Consider the following 24197-nt stretch of genomic DNA (forward strand, 5'->3'; position numbering starts at 1 on the left):
AGGTCACCTCGTCAATGTCTACACGCCTAAATGCACTGAAATGTTGCAATGTGATTGGCTGATCAGATATTTGCATTAACGCACAGCTGATCAGGTGTACCTAATGGAGAGACTATTGAGTGTATAACTGCACCCCAATCAGTTTTACATTTATTTACAATTTTTTCTTCTTCTAATTAACAAAAAAAAACCCCAGCTGATCCTAAGGTGATCAGATGAGAGGCACTGACTGATTTTTCACAGTCTGAGTCTTGCGTCATTATGTCTTCATACTTCACAAAACTACTGTATGCACATACTTACATTCCACTGAACCGTGTTCGGTCACTGATAGCTCGGACAGACTGCAGCTGGGTAAGTGGAAGAAAATGGTTGGATTATATTTTAATGGTTTTAAAGTTTTATTTCCATTTCTGATGAGTTTAAATCCCTCTGTGTTTAGTGGCTACAGGTGCAGATTCAAATTCCCTACTTTTGGACCATAATCATCATTTTTGGACCATTACAGGGAAGTACCAAATCACCAGAGGTTAAGGTTTGGCCTTCATGACGTAGGAAATACAGGGGTCTAAATAAGTACCTGATCTTTAAGGTACAAAGTGTAAAGATAGAATCCAGCTCGTCTCTCACATCCAAGAGAGAGCAATTTTAATCCTGTGATGATTTTTCTCCCCATAGCTTTTTAAGAAATATCCATAAATGCGCTTACATTCAGACTTCCACTCTGAGGTAGTGTTGATGTGACAGTTCTGGGTCATTTATGAGGTGACCACTACCAGGTTTGTCCTTCAGAGGGGTGGGAGCAGCTCGTCCTGGTACGTTAGGGGATTACACCTGAGTCGGTGACTGTGTCATGGATTACAGCTTCACCTGCACAGCACACTGTCTACAGCATGGAGTGCAGGGACAGCTAAAGACAGTGGGTGCTTGTGTAAGCTATGGTTAGTGCAATCTTACAGCAAAGAGAATATCAAATGTCTGAGAGAACAAATTACATTAAAAATGAAACTTTTTCATCTTAAAAAACAGTATAAAACATTTTATTGAAACACTGTCACAGAAAAGAACTTAAAAAAAATTACATGGTTTGTCAAACTGTCGTCACAACTAACGCCAACCTGCTCTGTTTGTGCTTCTCTAGGTAAAGGTCATTGGTCCTACAGGTTAACTAATCCCCACTCTGTGGTTACAATAGCTAAAGCCCCCTAATGGAGCTGAGGAGGAGCTGGAGGATGGTGGAGCTGTGACTGAGCTGCTAAAGCCCGGTTTACTGACGTCAGACCACAGTTGTAGGAAGCCCAGGAAGGTGCTTAGCAGAAGACAGCTTTACACCCAAGCGCAAAGTCTACCACAAATGCGACATTTAACTCCAGTTACTCACTACTTGACTCTTCTCGCATATTTATAACACGTCACAGTACAGTATATAGTACATCCTTTGTTTTATTATACATATTAAAATCATTTCACATGGGATCAAAAGTCCAACAAATCAGAGAAACGGCTGGAAACTTGAGACAAACCCTGAAAGATGCTACAGAGAACAACACTGAATTCCTTCCTCTTAGATTAAAGACAGCCTGCTCGGCCCTCAGTAAGCACTTCATACATCAACGCGTTCGTCAGTCTTTGTCAGGGGCACAGTCAGGGGGTGCTGAGGGAAGCGGATCGCTTCGCTGTTGCGGCGCATGTACGCGTGGCCGCTGATTGGGTACCACATCTCGGTGAAGGTCAGGTTGGCCACGGTGATGGCGCATCGCCCCAGCACCTTGAAGCCCGACTTGCGGTAGAAGGGGATGAGGAAGTCTTCGCACATCAGCACCGCTCGGCGCACGTTGGGCAGGCAGCGGAGATACTGCAGGTAGCGCCACATGAGGATGGGACCTTTGCCCTGCTGCCTGAAAGTGCGATGGACAGCCAAGACGTGGATGTGCACGGTGGAGCCGCAGGGCTTGTGGAGCGTCAGCGCTTCCTGGAGGGGAGCGGAAATGGGAGGTTTAATAATTAGTGATGATTTTTAACTGTGAAAGGACAGAGAGAGAAAAAAAAATGCAGGATGTCTTACTGTGGTGAGCCTGTCCTGGTCCCACAGAGAGCCGATGATAAAAGCCACCAACCGACCCTCCTCAAACCAGCCCATGGATAGCTCTGGACACAGTGTGAGGAAGTGACGTACTTCATCCAGGTGGAGGGGGCACTCACCTGACACTGAGATAAATGCTGAGAGAGAGAGAGAGAGAGAGAGAGAGAGAGAGAGAGAGAGAGAGAGAGAGAGAGAGATTGGTGGTCCGTGAGCAATAGCGGTTTGGCACAACTTTTACGCACACATTTAAACGGACCAAATCGATCAATTAATCGACTGTGGAGCAATCACGACATCTTTAGTTCATACACCAAAGGAAAATGCATCACGTGACTTCGTTAAATAAATCAAATCCCCACATGAAACCACACTTTAACAAAATCATTATTTCCACTCAGCAAAAAGTCCAGAGCGGATTTCTGCGTCAGCATAAGACCCACAGGAAGGATCACTTACCCTCTCGCTCGATTTCAAAGACGCTTATGGCATCCTGCGTGTTGAGCGGTCGGACTTCACTCGCGGGAAGCGTGTGTCTCCTTTGGATACCGGGCGAAACTGAAGGTGGGGACTGCATTGGCTTGATGAAAGGCTGCGCGCCCACAACTGACATTATACGACACTGCGCTCTCCTCCCGGAAAAAAGTGTTTCTGCGCTCTCCTGCTCTCCTTCCTGCTTCGCAGGATCACCTCTGTCGGGCCCTGCGAGGACAACAGGGGGGGTTTGGATCCGTATTTATAGAACAGATCTCCTAGCTGTGATTCACAGGCTGATTTGCATTTGAATATTTTGGCTGTCAATGAATGAATAAAAAAAAGGTCACAACAGTGTCGGGCCATTTTCTGAACCCTGTAATCAACAGAAGCCATTGTTGGTATTTACCATTAAAACCGACAGACAATGATTGATGACTCACTGAGTCACCACTGCTGGCTTTTTTTTTTCTTGGCTTGTGTACAGGGAGCCATGATGCCCCTGGAGCAGCTGCAGGTGGTAAAAGTTTGCTTAAGTGCTTTTATTGCATTTGATCAAACTATCCAGTGCGGTCAAGTCTGATAAGAAGCAGATTATAACGAAACAAACCTCTGTCATCCATCACTTGTACACTTTCCAAAGCAACAACCAGGCTGTGAGCGATACTTACCGGAAGGTGTTGACGTGTAAGTCCGTTAAGTTTGCGGAGTGACTGCTGAAGCAGCTCTGCGTCTCTCTGTTTGCGTCTCACCTGCTGCACAGCTCTCTTCATTATGGAGTGATTATTACTATGAGTCACATGGTGAAGGATTACAGAAGTTGTTTCCACAACTCGGCGCATTACAGGCACTTTATCTCCTCTCTCACTGAACACACACACACGCACACAGACTCCACAGTGTGTTTTGGATAAAAAGGGAAGCACTGTATGTAAGTGGTTCCCAACGCTCCATAATTTTATGTTTGGGCTGTTGATTGAATCACCTAAAAATGTTTAGGGGTGAAATGTCTCAGCTCGTCTGAGGGAGAAGGCTGCTCTGGGGATGGCATCCAATGCCTGGCATTGGATGGTCCACATATGTTAGTTCAAATGTTCATTGTCAAGGGGCAGCCAATCAGAACAAAGTTGGCATGAAAGCGGGAGGAACTTGTTTCACACAGAGGATGATCTGAGAGGAAGCAACTTATCACCCAGTGTGGGATAAATAAAGATTATGTTGAACTACTAAGACACTTTATTAGAGCCTCAAAACCAAATAACTGAGAACATAATGGATCCCCTTTAAACACTGTTAAGGTACAGCACTGGAGTAAACTTACTGGACACTGTTGGTGTTCACAGTTTGGTTTCTGTGACTTTAAAAAAGGTTCCTGTGCTCAAAAAGACGGACTGACATTAAATTACCTTCTAGGACTGGAGGGCTTACAAAAAAGGTGTAAGATCAGCAAGACAATTTTATAAAAACCTTCTGCTGGGCTGCCGAAGTGTTAGAAGTGCTCCCATTTTGGCTTTCTGAGGACATTCATCATACTTTACCTTCTTTGTCTTTCTGGTTTTGTGTTAAAAGATCCCAGCAGGCAGGTGTGTATGGGTTTGTTCTGGTTTAGATTTTCTTTTTTTAAGGATCCGTCACTACAAACTAGCATTCACAAACTCACCACACGATGTTCTTCTTTCTTTTTCTTAAAAACGTAGATACATTTTGGTTCTGTTAACTGTGTTATCTCCGTTGGCATTCACCCTTTTTATCTGACCTTTGAACTGGTTCATGACTGTATTTTGTAACACTCAACCCTCACAGGTTCTCACCCCAAACACAAGTAAATTGGTTAAACTGAGGAAACACTGGCAAGGTTCTTAACAGCAATGAGTGGAGGGTGAAAAACGGACACATCATTTTTCTTTTCTTGAGACATCTAAAGCTGTTTATCATCCGATCTTTAAACAGATCGTTCATGAAAGTAAATCTTCTTGTTTTTATATTAGCTGTAAGATAAAAACATGGATGTGTTATTAGTTATTATGCAGTTATTTTCCTGGGCTATGTGTGACTCCCAAACTAATAGAAGTTTGATGCCTCTGGCAGTGAAGAAGACATCTGTAGCATCTCATCTTTGAGTTCAGCTAAATGCTCTTTAGTCAAAAGACAAAAAATAGACAAAAACATCAGTGACTGCTGAGGAAACCAGGAGAGTATTGGGCTCCATAGACTTTAATGCATTATAGAACTTCTAAAGACTCATAAACTGTACGTGTCATGAGCAAAGGTACAGTTGAGCAATGTGCAATACTGAGCATTTTGAAATATGAATGGAGTTTGTCTCGTATACAATAGCAGAGATATAAATACAGTTGATGTCTATTGGATTGTTTTTAACTCTTAATAACTCAAAAAGTATAAAAGTTACTGATAAGAAAAGTCATAGCACCCATCTACAAAGAACCCCACACGGCTGACATATCAATCATCGTGGCAACATACACGCTGCAGGAGGACATACACGCCAAAGTAAATCAGGTTTCCACTAATATAATCTGTTACAAATGTAAATTTATGATTTTTGCTTTATGAAAATACCTTCATGAAATTAAGCATGTTTCAATATATGAACAGTATATGTGGCATAAATGGGTTTAGAGTTTAAAGAGAGCGAAAAAAGGCACAGAAGAAGAAGAATGAAGCGAGAGGACATGAGTGCGATTTAGCGCTCACGCCAAATAATTACAAGTCAACACTGACCTACTGTCGAACGTAAGAGAAACCAATGCAAGAAGCAGCTTACACTCACATTTTATACTCATACGCAAGCAAGCAATCCTAGCATAGGACTGGAAAAGCAAACAATATCAGTTCCAGTTCATAACTAATATAACTAAACTGAGTCACATGGTGCATGTATTGTAGATCGGTGAAAAAAAATAGCATCTGTTTTCATTATGATGCGCTCCTTTCAAATATTGCAGTGCTATCGTTTTAGCATTTGGAAGCATTTTGAGCAGGGGTGTCGAACTCCAGGCCTTGAGGGTCGGTGTCCTGCAGGTTTTAGATCTCATCCTGGGTCAACACACCTGAATCAAGTGATCAGTTCATTACCAGGCCTCTGGAGAACTTCAGGACATGTTGAGGAGGTAATTTAGCCATTTAAACCAGCTGTGTTGGATCAAGGAAACATCTAAAACCTGCAGGACACTGGCCCTCGGGGCCTGGAGTTCGACACCTGTGAGCTAAACGGTGGTCCAGCAGAAGAAAATCAACTAGAGGAGCTGAGCACAGAGCTGGAGTAGTAAGGCGTTTCTTACAGTCTTTAGTGGGGCGGTGGTGAGAGCATTGGGGGTCCAACTGCTGGTGTCTGCTAAGGTTAAAAGGAAAGTCAGGATGGCTTAGGTCATGCTGCCTGTGGTTTGAAGAGGGAAATCTAGTCAAACTGGGGATGTTTTGGACTTCATGTGCTAAAGTGGCCAGAAGAGGGTCCCTGTTTAAGCTGTGAGAGTCCCGCTGTGTCTGTTAGGGCTGACTGAGGGAGGGTAAAGGCTTTTCTTCTACTCTGTTTGTGGCGCTGGGGTCTCATTGGCATTGTTGTCAGTGATCTTGTTTTCCAGCTCATCGTCGGACAGGAGGTCCAAAGAAGAAGTTCCCTCGACCTGCAGCGGACGTCTGCCTGAGCGACTGGAGGAGAAGGTGATGGGGCCACCACGCCTGTAAGAGGGAGAGGAGCAGAGAGGAGGTAAAAAACAGGAAGACACAAATTAAAATGGAAAATGTCTGCTGCTGTTAGCGACAAATGGTTAAAGTAGCAATGTCACTTTAAAAAAAAAAAGATCAAGTAAATGAGGATCCTGTGACTGCAGCCACTTTCTCCCTCCTCACCTGAGGCGGTTCTTGAGAGTGTGGACCTCACGGCTCAGGCCCTCGCTGGCCTCGGTGGCGTCATCCAGTTCTCTCTGCAGCTTCCTACGTGAAGCGTTGGCCCTCGTGGCCTCCTCTTCAGCCTCCTCCAGCTGCCGCTTCAGCTGCTTCATACGGGAGTTGGCCTTTTCCACCTTCACACACACGGAGACGCGAGACATAGAGCTGTTGTTAAGCTGAAGCTGAGAACACGCGCAGTGAGTGATAAATGCAGCTTATTTACAGCAGCAGTAGACATACTTGCTCTTTAAACTGGTCGGCATGGCGACGCTCATCCTCCACTTGCATGCAGACTTCTTTTAGCTTCTTCTCGGTCCTTCTGACGATCTTGTTGGCTGCCGCTCGCTCCCTTGAGTGGAGAAGATGTTCCACGTTTAAAGTTTTTTGACTGGTTTTGTTCATTAGCTAGAGCACGAAGAGCGGTGTAGTAAATTCCTACCTTGCCTCCTGCTCCAGCTGTTCCTCCAGCTGTGCTATTTTGGCCTCCAGGGCAGTGATGGAGGCCTTGAACCTGTTCTTCACAGAACCCTCCAGCTCGCCCAGCTTGGCCCGCAGCTCCTTGTTTTGACGCTCCAGTTGCTGGCGAGCATTTTCGCTTTTCTGGGCTGTGCTGCGCTCTGCGCTCAGCTCTGTAGTCAGAGTGTCCACCTGATGGAGGGCGAGAAAGGTGGAGTAAAAAAAAAAAATTGTCACGGAGAAACAGAGAGAATCCAAGTGGACAGGGATGGTGCACGACACAGGTTATGGTTCCTCTCCGATAGCCGAGATGGGTAAAAACCTGCCCTCCTCATCAGTGCTGCCAGACTGAGGTTGACAAAACCCCCCCCCCAGATATTTTCATTTGGAGATGACATCAGTTGATATTTGGTTTCACATGGATTTGTTGGCTTTTTACGTTTCCTTAAAAAGCTGCAGTCAACTCAAGACAAACTGATACACCTCTGAAATGAAACAAGGGCCCATCCATCTTTCTTACATTCTTACAGCTTCTTGGAGCTCAGTAAATGTTTTAGTCCAATGAAGACTCGGATGATTAAAGACACTGAATACGCTCATACTGACATTGCGGTATGAAATCAAACCTGCATGGTTGTCTTTCTGAAGCGGTCATTGAGTAGCTCCATGTTGCCCTGCTCCTCTTCCAGCTCCTCCTCCAGCTGGGCGATGCGAGCCTCCAGCCTTCTCTTCTCATCCATCAGAGCAGTCCTGACACAACGAGAAAAATAAGATGTCCTCGATGAACAGAGCAGCCGAAATACGACTGTCAGGGTCATTTTAGTTTTTCTGTAAATTATTGGTTTGGTTTTTGAGAGTCATTTGTTTTGACTTTTGCACTTTTCTCGTAATGTCATTTCCTAGAGCAGGTGAACTTACTTCCCAGAGGTGCTGTTTGAGATTTCATCTTGCAGCTCATCGCGCTCCTGCTCCGCGTGGCGTCGTCCCCTCTCAGACGCTGCTAAGTCCTGCAGGGCAGAAAAAAAAAAAATCTATCAGCACCAATGTTCCCTCTAATTTTCCATGTGTCTGAGCGAACACACAAACTCCCTGAGCGATCCCTTGGACCACTGTGAGTGACATCAGACGTGTGCACTGTGGTCACGCCAGCATTGAATCCATCCAAGTTACATGGTTTATTAAGATAATCAAATTACAGCATTTACATGTATGTTAGACTACTTTTAATTAACTGCTTTAGCCCACTTACAATGAAAATGTAAAACAAAAATGTAGTCATTGACCTGTGTAGTATGGTAACACTATTGGAAGTAAAAATAACTTGAACTCAAATTTTGAAAACACAACTTTCTTCTTTTTTCTTTTTTATAAAGCTCTGACTTGTATTATGAGTCTGTGGTCTGGGAGAGAGTCCTGTAACTCTGTCTGCAAAATACAGTATATAATGACCAATGTTGGGCAATTAATTATATAGTTACTTCTTCAAAAAAGTACCTCAGTTTGGCAAACAACAAAGTTTTTTGCAGCTATTTTTTTTTTTTTTAAATGCAGCCAAGGTGTTTTTTTAATAAACATTTCAAACTATTTACAGCACAATCAGCTGTTCTGCATCAAATTTGATTCCATACAAATTATTTGTGCCACTCCAAAAATAATTTCTGTCCACATAAAGGAGAACAACAGCCTGATACCTGCAAGCCTGACAACAGGAGATGCATCACTGCTGTAACACCTGTAACACTCAGCAGTCGCCTCATTGTTCTGACACACACAACAAGACTATTTACTACACTACACACTAACTACATAAGATTTGCGCTATGGTGCAAATCTCTTACATCTCAAAACACCGCCGTCACTCCTAAAACTTCCCCCCGTTTCTTAACAACTTGCCATATCATTTTTTGATTGGTCGACATGGAATTTTTCGACCAATAGGAAAGGGTGGGGTTTTTTTGGTTTTGTTTTTGCTCACAGGCAGAGAGTGCTTTCGAGCGTTTTTTCTTATAGAACGTTTCTTCCCGCAGTAAATATAAACAACGATAGTATTCAGGAAGAAAACCAAACATTGCAGATATTTTTATCATAACTCTGGTTTTACGTGGCCAATCAACACAATTTAAAAACTGGTATAAAGTCCACACTTTTTCCGTTAGTTGTTCCGTCTGTCCTGCTCACATCTCCAATGGTTGTACACGTTGTCATTAACGTGGTTTCACGCCACATCAGCTACACCGCTTTGCTAGCTAAAACACCGGTGTCGGCACATAAGGACGCTGTCATAGCCTGTCAGCGACATTGATTAGCTGCGTATATACGAATGTGAATCGCATTATTGGCTGGACTATGGGATAAGGTGGCATCGTTCTAATCCCATACGGGAGCAGCCAGTCACTTACTGACTAACACTGCAAAACAGAATTGTTAAAATTTTAATTTTAATTTCAATTCAGGTTACCTTTTTTTTGTGCGCAACGAAGATTTTCTGTGCGCAGAGACCGTGCCAGCAGTGCGCAATTGCGCATGCGCGCAGCTTAGAGGGAACATTGATCAGCACTTCATCGAACATTAAGAGGGACTCTTGAATGTATAAACTGCTGTTAACTGTGAATTACCGACACCCTGCATAGCAACAAACATCACAAAACGTCTGAGCTTCAGACTGTCCTGACCTCGTGTAGCTGTACAATCTCTGCCTCCAGGCTCTTGAGCTTCTTCTCGTTTTCCTTGGATAGGGCAAAAATATCGTCTCTGGAAGCTCGAGCGTCTTCCAGCTCCCTCTGGTAGTCTTTCATTTGGGCCTGAAGGAAGCAACAACAAGGCATGACTGGAGAATAAAGTAAAAAAATTCGGCTGATGCAAACACGTAAATAAAATCTGCACCTGTAACTTGCGCAGCTGTTTGATGGCTTCGTCTCGAGCCTTGTTGGCTCCTTCTATGTGACCCTCTATATCCTTCAGGTCCATCTCCAGCTTCTTTCTAGCAGCCACAGCCAAACCTCTCTGCTTCCTCTCATCCTCCAACTCCGCCTCCATCTCTCGCACCTGGAAGGAGACATCACAAGTCATCAGTGTGGAAATTATGGGGAATGAACCAATGCAACATAATTAGATTTAATTTCCACCTGCTTGACCAGTGCTCTCTTCTTCTCATCGTTCTGGTCGTCCCGGCCCTGCAGGTCTCTCTCATACTGGGCCTTCATGGCCTGCATGTTGACCTCCAGGCGCAGCTTGGCGTCCTCTGTGGCCTGCAGCTCGTCCTCCAGCTCCTCCAGCTGAGTCTTCATCTCCTCCAGCTGCTGCTCCAGCGTGCGCTTCGACTTCTCCAGCTCATGGACCTGATATGTGTGTGTGAGATATGAAAAAGAGGAGTGAATGAAAAAAAGAAGAAGAAACACTTGGATACAAACTTCAAAGGTCCCCTTCTAAAACACTGTGCCGCTCACATTCTTGCCCACGTCGTCCTTCGAGCTCATCAGATCCTCCATTTCAGCGCGGAGCTGCTTGTTAATCCTCTCTAGCTCCTCTTTGGCTTCCAGTGCCTCGTCCAAGGCTCTGGCCATGGACAAAGCTTTGGTCTCCTTCTCTCTGGCCTCAGCTTCAGCACGGTCACGCTCCTCAGCATAACGAGCAGAGATGCTCTTCTCCTCAGCCAGCATCTATCAAGAGAACAGAGTTGCTCTCTATAGTCTTAGCTTAAAACAAAAAATTGTATGTACAACAAACTTGACCTGAAATGCATCCACTGACATGTTCTCACCTGGTCAAACTTCTTCTGTTTCTTCTCCAGGTTGGAGACGATCTGTCTCTGGTGGTCCAAGTCCACAGTTAGATCATCTAGCTCCTGCTGCAGACGAGTCTTGGTCTTCTCCATTTTTTCAAAAGCGATCGTCTTCTCCTCCAGACGCTGGTTGGCCAGTTCCAGGTCCTTCTGCAGCTTCTTCTTCGTCTCCTCCAGACCTTCAATTGTTCCAACATCGTCTTCAAGCTTCTTCTTGCTCTCTGACAGCTGCACCACAGAAAAGAAACTTTAAAGGACAGTCACATTACTTAAACTTTGTTTCCTACAGCAGAAATCATGTCCTACCTGAGCCTGTAAGGTAAACATCTGTTTCTCCAGATTCTTGCGTGCCTCCTCATCCTCCTCCTGCTGCTCCTGCAGAGTGTTTTTCTCCTCTTCCAGCTGGCGAATTCGACTGCTGAGGTTTAGTTTCTGGCGGGTCTCCTCCTGGAGTAGCTCCTAATAACAATGAATATGGATACAGTTATTTTAAAAGAACAGTTTCACTTAAATGATTTTGAGGCTAAAAGAGGACCCGTTACAGCGTGTATATGGTGTGGGACGGAGAGATTTCGCAGGTCTTTCCTCCCCACTGCTGTCAGACTCCATAATAAAGACTTTAACTGATCAAGCACACACATCCATACATATGCAATAATACTAAGTGCAATAATCCTTTCTGTCATCGTTGTATTTTTACTCAGTTGTATATAGTATTTGTATTTGTATTCTATTTTTATCTTATTGTATATTTATTTTATTCTACTGTATATAGTATTTTATTCTATTCTGTACAGCTGTGTACTGTATTTATTCTTATTGTATTCTAATTTTTGCCTCATAACTTTTGCACTGTCCACTTCCTGCTGTGACAAAACAAATTTCCCACGTGTGGGACTAATAAAGGTTATCTTATCTTATCTTATCTTATCTTATCTTATATACACTCTCCAGTAATAGAGACTGGAAATGGGCACTGGAAAAGTTATAAGGGTGTGCACCAAGGCCCAGTATAAGACAAAGAAACATTTTGTACTTGAATAAGAATAGAAATAGAATAAGAATAGAAATACTGAGCTGGAAATGAGCATAGGAGGTTCCCTTTAATATCACAGTTAACTTTACGCTACCTGTGTGTCTTGCAGTTGACTCTCTAGCCCAGTGACATCTTTGGCCAACTTGATCCCCTTCCTCTCTGCATCTTCCAGCATGGTAGACACATTGTCCAGCTCAGTCTGTGTGAAGATTTTAAACCAGATTATCTGCTTTGGTCCAACAGATTTGAATACAAAAATGACAAGTGGCGAAACAAAATCTCTGCGAGCTTATATTTACAGTTTTTCAAGAATCTGTCCTTTAGCAGTCAGTATGTACTATAAACTCATTAAATGAAGCAGCTGTTGTCCAAAGTAAAGACTAAACAGCTACAAAAGAATTCTTACAACGTCGACTTATCGTCAAGAGAAAAGATAAAGAGTCACACAAAGAAATACAACTGAACAGTGAAAAAAATGAAGTTACACTACAATGAAAAAGGTTAAAAAAGGTTGGTGGTTCGATCCCTGGCTACTCGAGTCTATATGCCAAAGTATCCTTCGGAGTGTGAATGATAGATAGAAAGCACTAAAGAAGAACCAGTTCATTTACTTTAAGCTTATGTACACGAACAAGAGGATTTTACTTCTAGAAGAATCCAGATATTTTTGATAAGCTAGCACATTTAATAAAAATGTGTTTTTCCTCTGCTCTGGTACCTTAAACCAGTTTCACCACCACCCAACACCACCTCACCTGCAGTTTGTGTGAGCGCTCAGCCAGTTCTCCCTTAGCCCTCTCTCCTTCAGTGACCCTGGCCATGAATTCTTGCAGCTGAGCCTCCAGCTTCTTCCTCTTGTGTTCGGACTCTTGCTTTGCCTGCTGCAGGCTCTTGACCTCGCTGGCCAACTCCTTGTTGGCAGTCTCTTGGCTCTGTTTGGTCTTTTCCAGGTTAGCCTTGAACTACGTATAATCCATAATAAACATTAGTAGTATAAATGACAGAGTAGCACCTATAGTAACTTGTGAATCTGCTGATTGGAAAAAGGTCAGTTACCCTCTTTGCCTGTTCGAGCTGTTCGGACAGCTCTTCTAGGGCTGTGGCATGCCTCTGTCGCATCTCCTGGATCTGAGCCTCGTGGTTTTTAGTCTCCTCCTCAATGGCTTTCTTCAGCTCTGCAACCTCCTGTTCACGCTTGGTCCTACAGAGAACATAACAAGCTCTCCTAAATGCACCACTCTTTAAAATATGGATGAGAAATGTAGCATACAGTACCTAAGCTCCTGCTGGGCTGCAGTTGTGTCGAGGGTGTCCTCCAGTTCAGTCTTCAAGGCCTCAAGCTCTTCACTCAAGTCCCTCTTGAGTTTCTCAGCCTTGTTCCTGGCCTGTTTTTCGGACTCGAGGTCCTCCTGCAGCTCAGACAGCTGCGCCTGCAGCTCCCGAATCTGCTTCAGAGCATTGTTCTTATGGCTGACTTCTTCCTCGCTCCTGAAATCAAAGTATAAAAGTGGCTATAATAAAAAAAACACAATGCCTCTGGAGATATAGGACAACCTCAATGTTCCACTAAAAATAAGCACTAGAAACTTTTTCAGTCATTTCCTCTCTTCTTCCTTCAGCCCGTCTAATTATAAAACAGAAAAACCATTGGTTGAATGTAAGACGGTTTAGACTTGAATAAAAGTAAATGGTAAATGGCCTGTATTTATATAGCGCTTTACTAGTCCCTAAGGACCCCAAAGCACTTTACACATCCAGTCATCCACCCATTCACACACACATTCACACACAGGTGATGGCAAGCTACATTGTAGCCACAGCCACCCTGGGGCGCACTGACAGAGGCGAGGCTGCCGGACACTGGCGCCACCGGGCCCTCTGACCACCACCAGTAGGCAACGGGTGAAGTGTCTTGCCCAAGGACACAACGACCGAGACTGTCCAAGCCGGGGCTCGAACCGGCAACCTTACGATTACAAGGCGAACTCCCAACTCTTGAGCCACGAACTCAATAAGTGCCAGTGCTTGTTCAGATTTGCTTCTCCAAAAATGCCGTGCATGTAATGAAACCACTGGTCCAGTGGGTGGCAGCAGAGGCAGGATCACTGTTGATTCTAATTAAAAGAAATGTATGAATGTAGTATGATCTCACACTTATAAATGATCAATAATGCCTCACAAATAACAATCGCACACTCCAAACACATTCCAGTGCCGTGAGAGTCACGTAGTAAATATCAGCCGGCGCCGGGTCACCAAGCAGAACAACAAAAAGTGAACTCTAACAATACGAGCACTGTTGTACAACCGGCCTGCAAGTCTAATAAAACGCTCCATATAAAATGGCTAGTGTGAATGTTTCCAGTGCGCTGACTGCTTCGTAATGCTATGCAACACTTATCTCACTCCTGCTCTAATCACTTTAGAATTTCTATGACTCTGAAGCCCATATTTAGCTCAGTCTGTTGAACTGATCAGGACTCATTCTCCTCCGTAGTCGGGCTACCATCTCCTACCTCGCCTGCATCATCTGCTGCTCGTCGTCTTTCTTGCTCAGCTGCATTTTAAGTTCTTCTATCTGGGACTGAAGCTCTGATATCTGGTCCTGAAAGTCGGACGTCTCCCCATCCAGCTTCCTCTTAGCCTTCTCTAGCTCCTGTCGGGTCTTCTCCTCTTTTTTCAGCCTCTCTGATTATAAAACACAATAAAACATCAGTTTAATATAAGACAGTTCTTTTAACAACTGTGCTGTAGAAGCGATAGTTTACTATTCTCCGTATGCTATTTTATACTTGTTTACCCTCCAGGTCGACCATCATCATTTCTTGCTTGTTTTTGACCTTGCCCAGGTTCTTGGCCTTCTCTTCCTCTTCAGCTAGCATCGAGGTCACCTCATTGATTCTGTCCTCAAGCAGCTTCTTTTCCTAAACATGAAAAGAGACAGACCCCTTAATGCACAGCTAACTTCCTAACTCAAACATGAATGCGTCCACCCTTTTAGAGGCATCTTCCTCTCACCTTGAGGAACTTGGAGTTCTGGTCCTCCAGCAGCAAAATGTCCTCTTCGTATTTCTTCATTTTAGCTTCAGTCGTCACTTTCTCCAGCTGCAGCTTCTGCCTGGCAGCCTCCTCCTCATCCAACTGTTCTTCCAGGTCCTACGCACAGCAACAAACATAATGAGCAAACATATTTTGCACTGAGTAAGTCAGTTATATTTTAAAATATACTTGTTTTTTTAACATTCCCAGCTGTTACATAAGTAATTGAGAGACAAAGAATCTATTTCTCCCAGCATTAATGCCCTGATACCTGGATATGGGACTGCATCTTTTTCTTCTCGTTCTGCAGCTCTTGGCTCCGCTCTTCTTCTTCCTCCAGCCTGGACTCCAGGTCGTGGAGGATCTCCTCCAGCTCTTGTTTTTTGGAAGCAAGACGAGCTCTCATCTCCTCGGCCTCTGCGAACAGCTCTGTCTCCGCTTGCAGCTGCTCGGCTAAGATGTTCTTCTCTTCCATTAGCTACACATCGATAATGTTACTGTGTCGATTGTGCACCTCAGAGAGTTCAACATTAAAGCGAACATTTGATGTTATTGCTGTAGTTGTAACCAACCTGCTGATGTTTTCTCTCCATCTCCACCAGTTCTCCCTCCACCTTCATCTGCTTCTCCTTCACTTTGACCAGCTCTTCATCCTTAGCCTGCAACTCTTCTTCCTGCCTGGTCACCTGCAGCAGGGGCTTCACCTGTGGGTACAAATGAACAGTAGCAGCAAAACCAGAGGGACTCTGCTTTTGCACAACACTGACTACTACAAACTCTTAATAATTATCAGCACCGAGAAATGAGAGTTACACACCTTAGTGAAGAGTCTCCACCACTGCCAGTGACGCAGCTTTAAGTAAGCGGCACAGTTTCTCTGGAGAACCTTTAGCGCACTGAGCTGCTGTTGTTTCTTAGCGAAGGCCCTGAAGCAAACAGAGAAGAAAAGAGAGACAACAGTGAGATTTTTGTGATCAAATATATAGAAACAACTCTGTTTATACTTACTTGCGTGCCAGATATCCTCGACAAACAGCCTGGAAGTAAATGATGATGTCCGTGATTTTCAGGTCCCTCTCTTCCTCTAAGTGGGCGAGGACTCCGGCCCTGAAGAAGATCTTACTCTGGCCAATTCGGAAAAGGTTGCCATCCAGCTCTAGGGCTTGAATCTATCATTTAGAGGGAGATGAGGTGAAGATGTGGTTGAAACGGAAATAATACTGTTGTCTATTCATAATTTATTTATAATCATTTTAATAACAAGGTGACCTTTACTTCTTAGACTCCTCCATGTAAAGATAAATCACCGGAGTTTGGACGGGTCCTTACCATTCTCTCACAGGCCTGCTTGCCATCCATGAAGCCCTTGGGAATGGCGTTAGGAGTGAGGATCTCATACCTTGTTAAAAAGCAGAAAGAAACAAGCACCATCACTGAGTGACAAAATGTCCTTGCTAATATTATATAAAACAGAATGAAAGACAGGACCGAGTCCTTTGTTTCCCGTCAGGTAGAAGCTGCACACATGAATCCCTTTTTTTAGTTACATCTGTTCAACTTCTCGTTAATACAAATATTTAATCAGCCCAAGAATAACGTGACTTATTTGAGCAGAGGCCTCCACAGTCACCAGATCTCAGTCCAGTAGAGCATCTTTTGGATGTGGTGGAACTGAAGATGCATGTCATGGATGTGCAGCCGACAAATCTGCAGCTGTGCGATACTATCACGTCAATACAGATGTTTCCAGCACCTTGATGAAGAATTAAGGCTGTTCTGAAGACAAAAGGTGCTCCTGCTCATTACTAACAAGCTGTACCTAATAAAATGTCCAGTGAGTGTGTATTTTAACATGTAAATCACACTTTTTATAGCTGTCTGTCTCTCTGTATTAACCCTGTGACAGAATGGCAACCAGTTCAGCGTGTACCCCACCTCTGACCCAGTGACAGCTGGGATAGACTCCAGCACCCCCAAAACCTTGAACTGGATTAGCGTTTAAGAAAATGCACAGATGGATGGATTCATATATGACAAGTTTAATTCCGAAAAGAGCCTTACACGTTTTTTCCCCAAAGTAATAAATACATTTAGCTTATTCCAAACCTTAGTAGGAAAACATTAAGGTGACAAACTGAGACATAGATTAAAAATGACCTTTGTCTAAACTCCTGGAAGACGATGCGGTTGGGGAAGCCCTGTCTGCAGATACGGATCCCCTCAAGCACACCATTACACCTCAGCTGGTCCAGAACCAGGTGGGGGTCCAGTTTACCAGCCTGGCAAAGCAGGAAGAGGAAAAATAATGAGATCAACAAAAAAACATGAGACCATGAAAAACATTATGTAAAGCTTCTGTATAAATAGCCCTTTAAAAAAAAAAGGAAAAAAAAGGGTTTAATGAGATCTGTTTCCATGACACTGCACGTGTCATCCTCTCAGCCAAAGACATCAGTGCTTCTTGCCTGTACTCACGACGATCAGTGCAAATGTTTCCCATCTCAGTGCAAGCATAAATAAGTGAAGGCATTTAAAATTCCCACAGAATTTGCACATTTGTTTGTAGTGACGAACTCAGAATCTACGCTGAAGCAGGACATTTTGCTGATGGTTAGATTTTAAGACTCACCCTTTTTTCATGGTTGGGGATGATGCAGCGGACAAAGTTGGGGTTGGTGTTCCTCAGTGTGGCCATGAGCTTAGACAGTTGCTCCTTGTACAGCTGCCCCACGGTGCGAAACATGCCCTTCTTGGTCTTGTAGGCAGCACCAAACGCTGTCTCATTCATGCCCGCAACCTGGTCCAGTCCCACTATCCGGTCAACTGGTAAAGAAAAATTAGTTAAAGAGGATTACAGATAACTAGATTAAAGGAGGAAACCACAGATGCAGATATGATTGATATGATCTGCTATTTACATGAAAAGAAAAGAGAAAAGCTGGCAATTTTTCTTTGATGTGTATTTTAAATCTAATGTGAATGTTTATCATGAGACGCTGCCAATAATGGCTGACGTGTTAAACTCAGCTGGATTTGCTCTTTTCTATTTTTATAGTACAGCATGAAGACAGACAACACTGTTACCAGACCAGCTGTGAGCGATGACCATCTCAGTTAGCACACTACTTAATTGTCTTTTACTCTTAAATGCTTTTAAAGCTTTTAATCTAATGGATTTGAGTCCACAAAGCAGGAGTAATGTTTTTCAGATGATCTTCTAAACGCCATACACACATGAAAATATAGCTAAAAAATGGGGGTGTGGTAGAGAATAAGAAAAACTAGGATCGCTATTCCTTTTTTTCTGTCGGGTAAGATCTGGATATGAATGTCTTTTATAATTTTCTGCAAATTTTTTCTGTAAATTTGGCCAAAATAAATCAATATGCAATCACATTTCTTGCTCTGGGTGTAGCTCGGTGGTTTAGTAAACCAAAATTTTAATATGTGGTGGCACGCTGATGTCATCTAAGAAAGGGAAATTCCATATAATAAACAAAAAGATCAAGGTGCTCATAAATGCTACACAATATTTCTGCTGGATGAATCCCACACACACTTCCTTCTGCATAAGACATTTGCAAAGCAGATTTTTAAGAAACATTTTCTTACATCTGTAGTTACTTACTAGCAGTTTCTGTTCTTCACTCCGCTTTTAGATTAGGCACTATGTGCACATGATCACCAAAGGTTGCATAAAACTTCAGAAACAGACCCCATTTAAACATCTTTATTCACATGTTTACAAACTGTGGTATAAACATCACCAGAGGAATTATCAGTGCTAGAAATCATATTCAAAATGTAAACAAACAAAATGAAACAAAAAAAGATTTCGCCACAAATTCATGAATTTTTATAAAACATCACTTTGTTCTCAGGATGCTGGCTTACTTGTGGCTGTTTCTTTTTTACCTCTCTCTGCATTTAATCATTAGTTATTATTAATCCTTTTCTCACTTTCTTCGTCACCCCCAAGTGGTCACAGCAAATCGCTGCCCCTCCCTGAGCCTGGTTCTGCTGGAAGTTTCTTCCTGTTAAAAGTTAGTTTACCCCTCCCACTGTCGCCGAGTGCTTAGTCGTTGGGTTTGGCGTTTTCTCTTTCTGTGCTATTTCAAAAAAATAATAATAACACCCTCATGTTGAAGAGCTATTTCTTGTTAGTTTTCATCATATTTGCTTAATGTCTAAGTAAACTAAACACTTTTTGTTAAACAGTAGATTGTTAATCACAGCCTCCTATGAGTAATAAGGATTGACAGGATGTAGTTGTTTTTCCTTTTGAATTGTTGACCCTGATTCTGAATATGCAGCCCATTAATTCAGTGAGCTTTTTTTTTTTTAAATCCTTCATTTGTACACTAGAGCCTGAATCAACTTTAAAATGCATCCCCCTGATCAGGCACACTCCGATTTAGTGTTTAAGATTTTCACAATTTGTAAAAGAAGACTTCACAAACAATAGATGTATTAAGAGTGGCAGTAAACCACCAGCACCAATAGAAATACGTATGAGAGGTTTTAAAGCCATGCAAAGCTGGAGGAGAACTTTTTGGACAGATGCACGGTGCAGTCATGACAGGACAGGAAACCAATGAGACCGCCAGTGCAGAGCAGGAGAAGCAGCTAGTGGTTTACAAAGGTTAAGTGTTACTATCATTCACCTGGAGCTTCATGGAGCCCAGACACATTGTCATAGAAAGAGGCTCTCTGAAACGTCTGAATGTCTACAGCAACAGAGACACAGACAGAAGACAGGACAGTAAGAGAGAAAAAGAAAGACAGCAAGGATGCAACGCGCGCACACACACACACACACACACACACACACACACACACACACACACACACACACACACACACACACACACACACACACACACACACACACACACACACACACACACTTTCACAACACTGATTAGCTGTTATTAAAGAAGACAGAAGAGTAAATATCAGTGTTATTACCATGTTATTAAGCTTCTCATTAATCAGATTGTTAATTCCACAAAATCAGAACAACAATGTTAAGGGCCACAGTTAGCACCTGAAAAACTAATAAGGTGTTTACTGGTATAATTGGCAGTTTTAGCACCAAATGTCATTCAGCTCATTCGACTGAATGGAGTGGGCTGTGGTTTAACTCACTTACCCTTAATGTTTCTGCTGGCAAAGCCTTTCCCCTCATTAGTAAAACCATAAAACACACCTCTAGCTCTGAGAGAAAGTGTGAGAGGAGAGGAAGTATACTTCCCTCCATGAAATATGACATTCACTCAGTTATAGCATGTCACATTGGAACTTGTGGTGTGTAATGTCAGTCTGAAATGGTGCAGAGAGCAGGAAAATACATATAAATACACACAGGTGAAGACTCAGTGGGCTTTTTCAGGCCACTACAAACTTCTAAATGACTTACCATCTTTCCAGAGCTCGGCCACAAACTTGTCAGTTGATTGGTGCAACAGCGTGGCTACATTGTCATTCAGAGGATCCATGTTCTTCATAAGCCATTCATCAGCTTTATAGTCCACCTAAGCAAAAACAGTGATCGCCATTGTTTAAGCACAAAAAATGCTTTCATGTGTTTTTATATGTGCAAAAAACAAAAATCAAAGATGAGAACACCATGAGGGCTGTGACCTCCACCTAAAACCCACACAGGAAAAACAGCATCAAATCAGGCTTTATTTATGCAAATTTGGCTCTAGGCCATTCATTCTCTTTCCTGTCTTTTATCTTATACCCCAGTGTAACTGTATAAATAATAAAAAGAACATGTGTGAAAAATCCACTCTCAGAGGAATGGTTTTCAGGCTCTGATTAACTGCCTCTGCTCTGTTGCTTCACCTGTCTTAAGTGACAGCTAGGTCTGGCGCTGTTTCCAGATACCACGCAGCAGTTGTTTTAACTTACAGGCAGCACCAGATGTGCTGTGTGAGTCTATTTCAAACCACAAACTGATATAATACTGTATATGATGAGATTCACAGTTGGATATTATATTTGACTGGCAGCACAGTGAAGAATCGCGGCGGCACAGTTGGGTTGGATTAAGTGTCTGAAACAGGATAATGACCTGTATGTGTTTTTCAGAAATGTGACATACTACGAACAGTGCTGGACGAGAGTGGAACATAACAAGCAAATTACACGCCCGGCAACCTAACATGAAGAATGTAAGAGCCGCATATGGGTTTAATCAAAGTCCAGGAAAAGCAAACTTGCTATGTTTGTACTTATTTTCCTCTTCGGTATCACTCTGTCACAGAGGATTTGTTTGCCCAAGTTCAGATTTAGTGTTGGATCCAGTTTTGTGAGCTGGATGTGAAATATTTATCTGAATCACCCGTTTCTCATACGGACTAATGTTAAACTGACTGGTGGTCTTCAATGAGCTTGTAAAAATATGTGCAATTCAGAAAAAGAAGCAGGTAAATAGTATTCAACACATCAGGGTAGCTGTGATATCAGATGTCAAGCGCCCCCTTTGGAATGCCACGGAGGATCATTTTTTCCGTACAGATGGCAGAATACCACACAAAGGTGAAAGTTCACATCTCAGTTATGCAACCGCAAGGCATCAGGCACTCAATCTCACACCAATGTGAACCAGATGTGGGGTTCCAACAGCAGCGGCAGCAGCACAACAACAGCGCTATTGTTTTAATGCAATGACCTGGTTAAACTACGCAACCACAAGTCTGTGCCACAGAGAAAAGCAGCAAAGTCGTTGGACAAGGAATGCACAGAGCTCCCAGAAAGATTTAAAGCTATAAAGGAAACAAAGATAATTGCTTTCGTTTTGATTTTTGTCTTCCAAGCCTGATATACGTACCCTTCCTGCATAGTGGATGATGCAGAAGTCAGCTTTGTCTTTGAGTTGACGTGGCTTCTGAAACTTGCTATGTGTGCCCAGCTCCTGCAGCACTTTGTCTACAAACGTCTTGTCAGTGGCCTTGGGAAACCAGCACTCCTCATCCAGCAGGGCGAGAATGCCAGGGGGGTTATTCTGAGGAGATATATTTAGCGAATAACCGTGTATTTAAAAGCAGACACGTATACACACTGTCATACATGCACACAAGCACACTGACCGGTCTCTCGATGAGGTCGATGCAGGGCTGCAGGTCAAGGCCGAAGTCGATGAAGCTCCACTCGATGCCCTCCCTCTGGTACTCCTCTTGCTCCAGGATGAACATGGTGTGGTTGAAGAGCTGCTGCAGCTTCTCGTTGGTGTAGTTGATGCACAGCTGCTCAAATGAGTTCAGCTGGTAGGAAAGTGAATAGCAGAAGGAAATCTTTGGCATATTTTTTTTACATGTGATTTATCCTTTCGCTGGATCATCTGTCCTGTCTGTTTTTATACTCTTACAAGGGAACAAAACTACATCTGCCAGACGTCACTTTGTATGTTGTAGAAAAGCATCTGTCACTATTAAAAGCACCACGAGCACCTCAAAGATCTCAAAGCCAGCAATGTCCAGGATGCCAATGAAGGACGCCCCCTGCCGTTTGGTCCTATCCAGCGCCTTGTTGATGCGATGGACCAGCCAGCGGAACAGCCGCTCATACGTCGCCTTAGCCAAGGCTTCAACAGCAAAGTCAGCCTGAGGTAAAACAAAGAGAGCAGAAAAGTGCGGAGAGCAACATGAATTATACATGAGACACACACAGACTCGTGTTGTTGTTTTAGTTTGGAGTGTTGGGGCATGACGTCAAACAGTGGGCCACAATTAGGACAATCCATTAGCCAGCTGGTGGACCAGTTCAAACATATGGTTTGAGTTCGCAAAAACGAAGTGTACCCTTAAGCACTCTGGAAATTAACCTTTTCAGCTGCAAACAAAAAGACAAAAACGGAATACAAACATAGCTATTATAAAACATTTAGTTTATTAAGTTCTTATAAAAACAATTTAAAATTCAACTAAACTGATTACAGATTTGGATTTTTTGTAATCGGGAATCTAAAACGTTTCCAGACTTTGGTTTCCAGCTCTGAGGATTTTAACAATGCTGCTCGTGCAATAAAAACTACTTGAAAAGTTTGAGATTTAAAACATTTTTAAGAAAATCTGTCATGATTTCCTGACATTCAATTAAATAATGAGAAGATTTGCTTAATTATTCTCACAGTTTTACACTAATCTTCTGGGAAGATGCAACGGTCCGCTTGGGACAAAGTGACAAAAATGTCATCAGAGGTTAAACGTGAAGCTCTGTGTGGATGTCTGCATCTTCTCCATTTTGCTTTGGTCTGGTGATCTAGCCCAGCGGTCCCCAACCTTTTTTGCGCCACGGACCGGTTTGTGCCCGATAATATTTTCACGGACCGGCCTTTAAGGTGTCGCGGATAAATACAACAAAATAAAACTAGTACTAGTACTGAAAAAAAGAAGATTTATTCATAACACACGTGAAAAGACCCAGGAAAACAGAGTTAACGATAAAGACGATAACAAAATAACGCTGAAAACCGATAAAAACCCTGAAAACCATACATTTCACACCTGAGCCTCAACTCTTGCGGCCCGGTACCAAACAACTCACGGACCGGTACCGGTCCGAGACCCGGGGGTTGGGGACCGCTGATCTAGTCCATACACTACAAGGCTAGAACTACAAATATATCCTCCAGGTGGACTTCCTGGTAGGCTAGTAAGACCTGGCCATAGATGGCACCTTACCTGTTCTTTGGTCTGTGCCTTCTGCACATAGTCTCGCCCCACTTTGATCCTCGGGGTGAGGATAGCTCTGGTAAACTCCATAACATTCATTCCAAGCAGGTGGCAGAGCTTCTGTGCCGCTGGGAGAAGTAGGGAAAACAAACCATGCCACTAATTTATATACAACAGAACTCAAATCATAAAGAATACAGTGAAAGTTTTATTTTTACATAAACCTGCTGTATTTAAAAGCTTTTTAAAATCAGAAACTGTGAGAAGAGTTATGTTTGTTTATTTCGACTGGATGTCGTTTACCTGTATTCTCAGGCATTGAAGCTTGATCGGTGTTTCTCTCCTTTTTAAAAACAATGTTTCCAAACTGCAGCACTGCAGAGACCACCTTCAACATGCCTGACAAAAACAGGAGATAAAAACCTTACTGAGTGCCAGACAATGCCTGAGGAAAAGCAGTGTCTGAGGAACCTGGATTTCCAAAGGAATGGAGCACAGATGGAACTATAACTCACAGACAATCTCGTCATGGGAGAAACTCATGATGTGCATGGCCTCCATCGTCTCCTGGAAATTCTCCTTGTCCTGCTGGCCCGGAATGGGAATGTTACCATTTGACAGGAAACGGTAGTTGTTAAAGCCTTCGAGGAGCAGATCCGCTAAAGAAGGAAAGGAAAAAAGAGTTGTTCTTTATACCGTAGAACATATTTTACTTATACGCCACTGTTCTATCAAAATTTT

The 24197-nt window shown here is 43.0% G+C and overlaps 2 protein-coding genes across 3 annotated transcripts in view; both read right to left on the reverse strand.

Annotated features, from left to right (window-relative positions):
• Positions 1-1064: 1064 nt before the first annotated feature.
• On the reverse strand, positions 1065-2775 carry LOC146671072 (serotonin N-acetyltransferase-like). Its single transcript, XM_085405115.1, has 3 exons — positions 2540-2775; positions 2066-2220; positions 1065-1972 (listed from the first exon to the last, which is right to left on the reverse strand). Exons 1-3 carry the CDS (start codon positions 2691-2693, stop codon positions 1604-1606), a joined length of 678 nt encoding a protein of 225 aa, XP_085261241.1. The 5' UTR covers positions 2694-2775; the 3' UTR covers positions 1065-1603.
• A 1951-nt stretch (positions 2776-4726) lies between these two features.
• The window catches only part of LOC146671073 (myosin-10), a 67534-nt gene continuing 48063 nt past the window's right edge, over positions 4727-24197 (reverse strand). For both annotated transcript variants that reach the window (XM_085403247.1, XM_085403248.1), the window contains exons 10-42: positions 23972-24115; positions 23760-23855; positions 23466-23584; positions 22233-22385; positions 21873-22046; positions 21614-21787; positions 20195-20309; positions 17405-17598; positions 16933-17054; positions 16105-16174; positions 15784-15944; positions 15593-15701; positions 15348-15479; positions 15047-15253; positions 14755-14892; positions 14537-14660; positions 14253-14424; positions 13012-13224; positions 12793-12937; positions 12492-12698; positions 11831-11935; positions 11007-11159; positions 10680-10928; positions 10366-10578; positions 10045-10257; positions 9803-9964; positions 9592-9720; positions 7838-7926; positions 7546-7669; positions 6903-7111; positions 6704-6812; positions 6425-6597; positions 4727-6253 (exon numbers count right to left, since the gene is read on the reverse strand). In XM_085403247.1, coding sequence (XP_085259373.1) covers positions 6097-6253; positions 6425-6597; positions 6704-6812; positions 6903-7111; positions 7546-7669; positions 7838-7926; positions 9592-9720; positions 9803-9964; positions 10045-10257; positions 10366-10578; positions 10680-10928; positions 11007-11159; positions 11831-11935; positions 12492-12698; positions 12793-12937; positions 13012-13224; positions 14253-14424; positions 14537-14660; positions 14755-14892; positions 15047-15253; positions 15348-15479; positions 15593-15701; positions 15784-15944; positions 16105-16174; positions 16933-17054; positions 17405-17598; positions 20195-20309; positions 21614-21787; positions 21873-22046; positions 22233-22385; positions 23466-23584; positions 23760-23855; positions 23972-24115 — 5054 coding nt within the window. In that variant the 3' untranslated portion in view covers positions 4727-6096. The remainder of the gene's footprint in view (positions 6254-6424; positions 6598-6703; positions 6813-6902; positions 7112-7545; positions 7670-7837; positions 7927-9591; positions 9721-9802; positions 9965-10044; positions 10258-10365; positions 10579-10679; positions 10929-11006; positions 11160-11830; positions 11936-12491; positions 12699-12792; positions 12938-13011; positions 13225-14252; positions 14425-14536; positions 14661-14754; positions 14893-15046; positions 15254-15347; positions 15480-15592; positions 15702-15783; positions 15945-16104; positions 16175-16932; positions 17055-17404; positions 17599-20194; positions 20310-21613; positions 21788-21872; positions 22047-22232; positions 22386-23465; positions 23585-23759; positions 23856-23971; positions 24116-24197) is intronic.

Source organism: Rhamphochromis longiceps, linkage group LG4, assembly GCF_057381845.1.
Source record: "Rhamphochromis longiceps isolate RC_006_pf linkage group LG4, R_longiceps_female_GT1.1, whole genome shotgun sequence".
NCBI classification, from domain to species: Eukaryota; Metazoa; Chordata; class Actinopteri; order Cichliformes; family Cichlidae; genus Rhamphochromis; species Rhamphochromis longiceps.

What these genes read in the sequence shown, in the direction of transcription:
- LOC146671072 (XM_085405115.1), bottom strand. Translation starts at nt 2,693, where the DNA reads ATGTCAGTTGTGGGCGCGCAGCCTTTCATCAAGCCAATGCAGTCCCCA. An exon ending in CTTTGAAATCGAGCGAGAGG is followed by an intron (nt 2,221 to 2,539) that starts GTAAGTGATCCT and finishes TCTCTCTCTCAG; the next exon opens with CATTTATCTCAGTGTCAGGT. An exon ending in ACCAGGACAGGCTCACCACA is followed by an intron (nt 1,973 to 2,065) that starts GTAAGACATCCT and finishes GCTCCCCTCCAG; the next exon opens with GAAGCGCTGACGCTCCACAA.